At 51.4% G+C, this 1,765-nt stretch overlaps 1 protein-coding gene across 1 annotated transcript; it reads right to left on the bottom strand.

The window, feature by feature from the left end:
- Positions 1 to 922: 922 nt before the first annotated feature.
- Positions 923 to 1,722, bottom strand: LOC111534110 (putative golgin subfamily A member 8D; the record flags this gene model as incomplete). Its single annotated transcript, XM_026452130.1, has 4 exons — positions 923 to 1,107; positions 1,194 to 1,349; positions 1,439 to 1,539; positions 1,622 to 1,722. Coding segments are annotated over 4 exons (543 nt in total), but the record flags the coding sequence as incomplete, so codon positions are not given.
- Positions 1,723 to 1,765: the final 43 nt, after the last annotated feature.

Here is a 1,765-nt window from a genome sequence, read left to right as displayed (position 1 = left end):
TGAACTCTAACTTTAAAATATATTCCAGATACCAATGCTCTAAGCTAAGAAAGGTTTTCCACATCCACAGCCCATGATGGGAGCCTTTCATTCCTCAGAAATAATCCCTTTTTAGGTCATGGAAAAAGAGTACAACTGCTGCAGCTCGTGATGCAACATCTTCATGAGCCCAGAGCGCACACAAATCCTAAGGGAACTACCATAGTACAGCGCTCATTCCTGGCACGGGAACCAATGAAACACACTCTATCCCGCACATACCTGCCGGAGCAGGCCACTGTCCTCTTCTGCGAGATTTAAAAAGCTCCCCCAAAACGTTATTACTCCCATCACCAGTACACAGAAAATGGGGGAAAGGCTGTGTCCAGTTCTCAGCCTTTAAACAACTCTCAGTATCAGTACTCATAGTGGCATATTACAAAGTAAGCAACAGTGCACACTTAGGGGCAAACCATATATTAAGCTAATGAAGAGCTCACTGTGATTAAGATTGGATCAAATAATAGTAAAACATAAGCAAATTTTCTCTGAATTCTGTCATGAATATGCATGCTGCGATAACATTAAAAAAGCATGGCAGCCTATTCCAAACGGTAAGAACAGTTTTGTGCAAACAGTGGGTCTTTGGGTGTTTGATCTCCCACCACGTAAGGGCAAACTCGATATGCATGCTAATGGCCTACAATTATGAAACTAAAAAAGAAAAATGCTAAAGGATGCCAGAGTGAACCTCAGTGAAGGCCACAGAGACCCACTCTCTTTTAAATTTTTACAAATAAACTTAAACTATAAATTAGAAGCACAAATAATCATGAGTGTCTCTAACATTCAAATGAAGTAAATGGATTGTGTAGGAGATTAACCCCATAACTTTGTTTCTGTTTCAAAAATGTCTTGACCAGCTCTTTGATGATTGTGATGTTTATCTCCTTCTTCTCCACAGCCGAGCCCAGCAGAAGAATGGCACAGAGCGGTTGCGGCCCAAGCCTGGGTGCTCCTGGTGGTCCTGCACGATGGGCTGTGCAGTAGGGTCGTCGCTGGGAGAACCCTCCTTGGCCTCTCTTTGCGCAGGCTCCGCGCTGTGGGTGAGGCTCACCTCACAAAGCTCTTTGGAGAGAGGGAGGCGGGGATCTGAGCACAGCGCCAGCGCCCCCTGCTCCTGCCTGCCCGCCCTGCATGAGGGCTCTACTCACCACCATGCTGGTCGGCAGCCCCAAGCTCCTGGGGGGGTGGGGCTCCTGGACTGGGCTCATGAGCCGGGTTCTGGGCAGCGGCCAGGAATTTGCTGTGCTTGTTGTGGCGGTCAGCACAAGCCACAACCGCATCTCCCGCAGCGCCAGCAGCTTCACCTGGAGGGAGGGGTGCTCAGGTGTCACGCTGCTGCCGGCGCCCACCCTCACGCCCACCCCCACCCTGGCAGAGATGTCGCACACCCTACCTTCATCTCCTCCCTGTGCTGGACCAGCCTGATGATGTCCTCCTCCCATTGCTGCGTCTTCGGCACTGCCCCCTGCCTCTGTTATGAGGTGACGAACATTCCTGCGGGAGGACAGCGCTCAGACGCTGGGGCCCCTCCGAAGGCCCTGCAGCTCCCCCTGCCGTGCCCTGGCCTCCCACTCACTGATGGCATCTCTCCCTCCAGCAATGGATGAGTTGCAGTTCCTGTTTCTTCACCAGCTCACTCAGGACCGCCGTCTTCTCCCGGTGGCCCATAATGTCACTCTGGAGCCAAAATAATGGGGTCACATCTCGGCAGCAACCTGCC

Source organism: Piliocolobus tephrosceles, unplaced genomic scaffold (assembly GCF_002776525.5).
Source record: "Piliocolobus tephrosceles isolate RC106 unplaced genomic scaffold, ASM277652v3 unscaffolded_31498, whole genome shotgun sequence".
NCBI classification, from domain to species: Eukaryota; Metazoa; Chordata; class Mammalia; order Primates; family Cercopithecidae; genus Piliocolobus; species Piliocolobus tephrosceles.
This window is presented reverse-complemented; position numbering and strand designations above follow the sequence as displayed.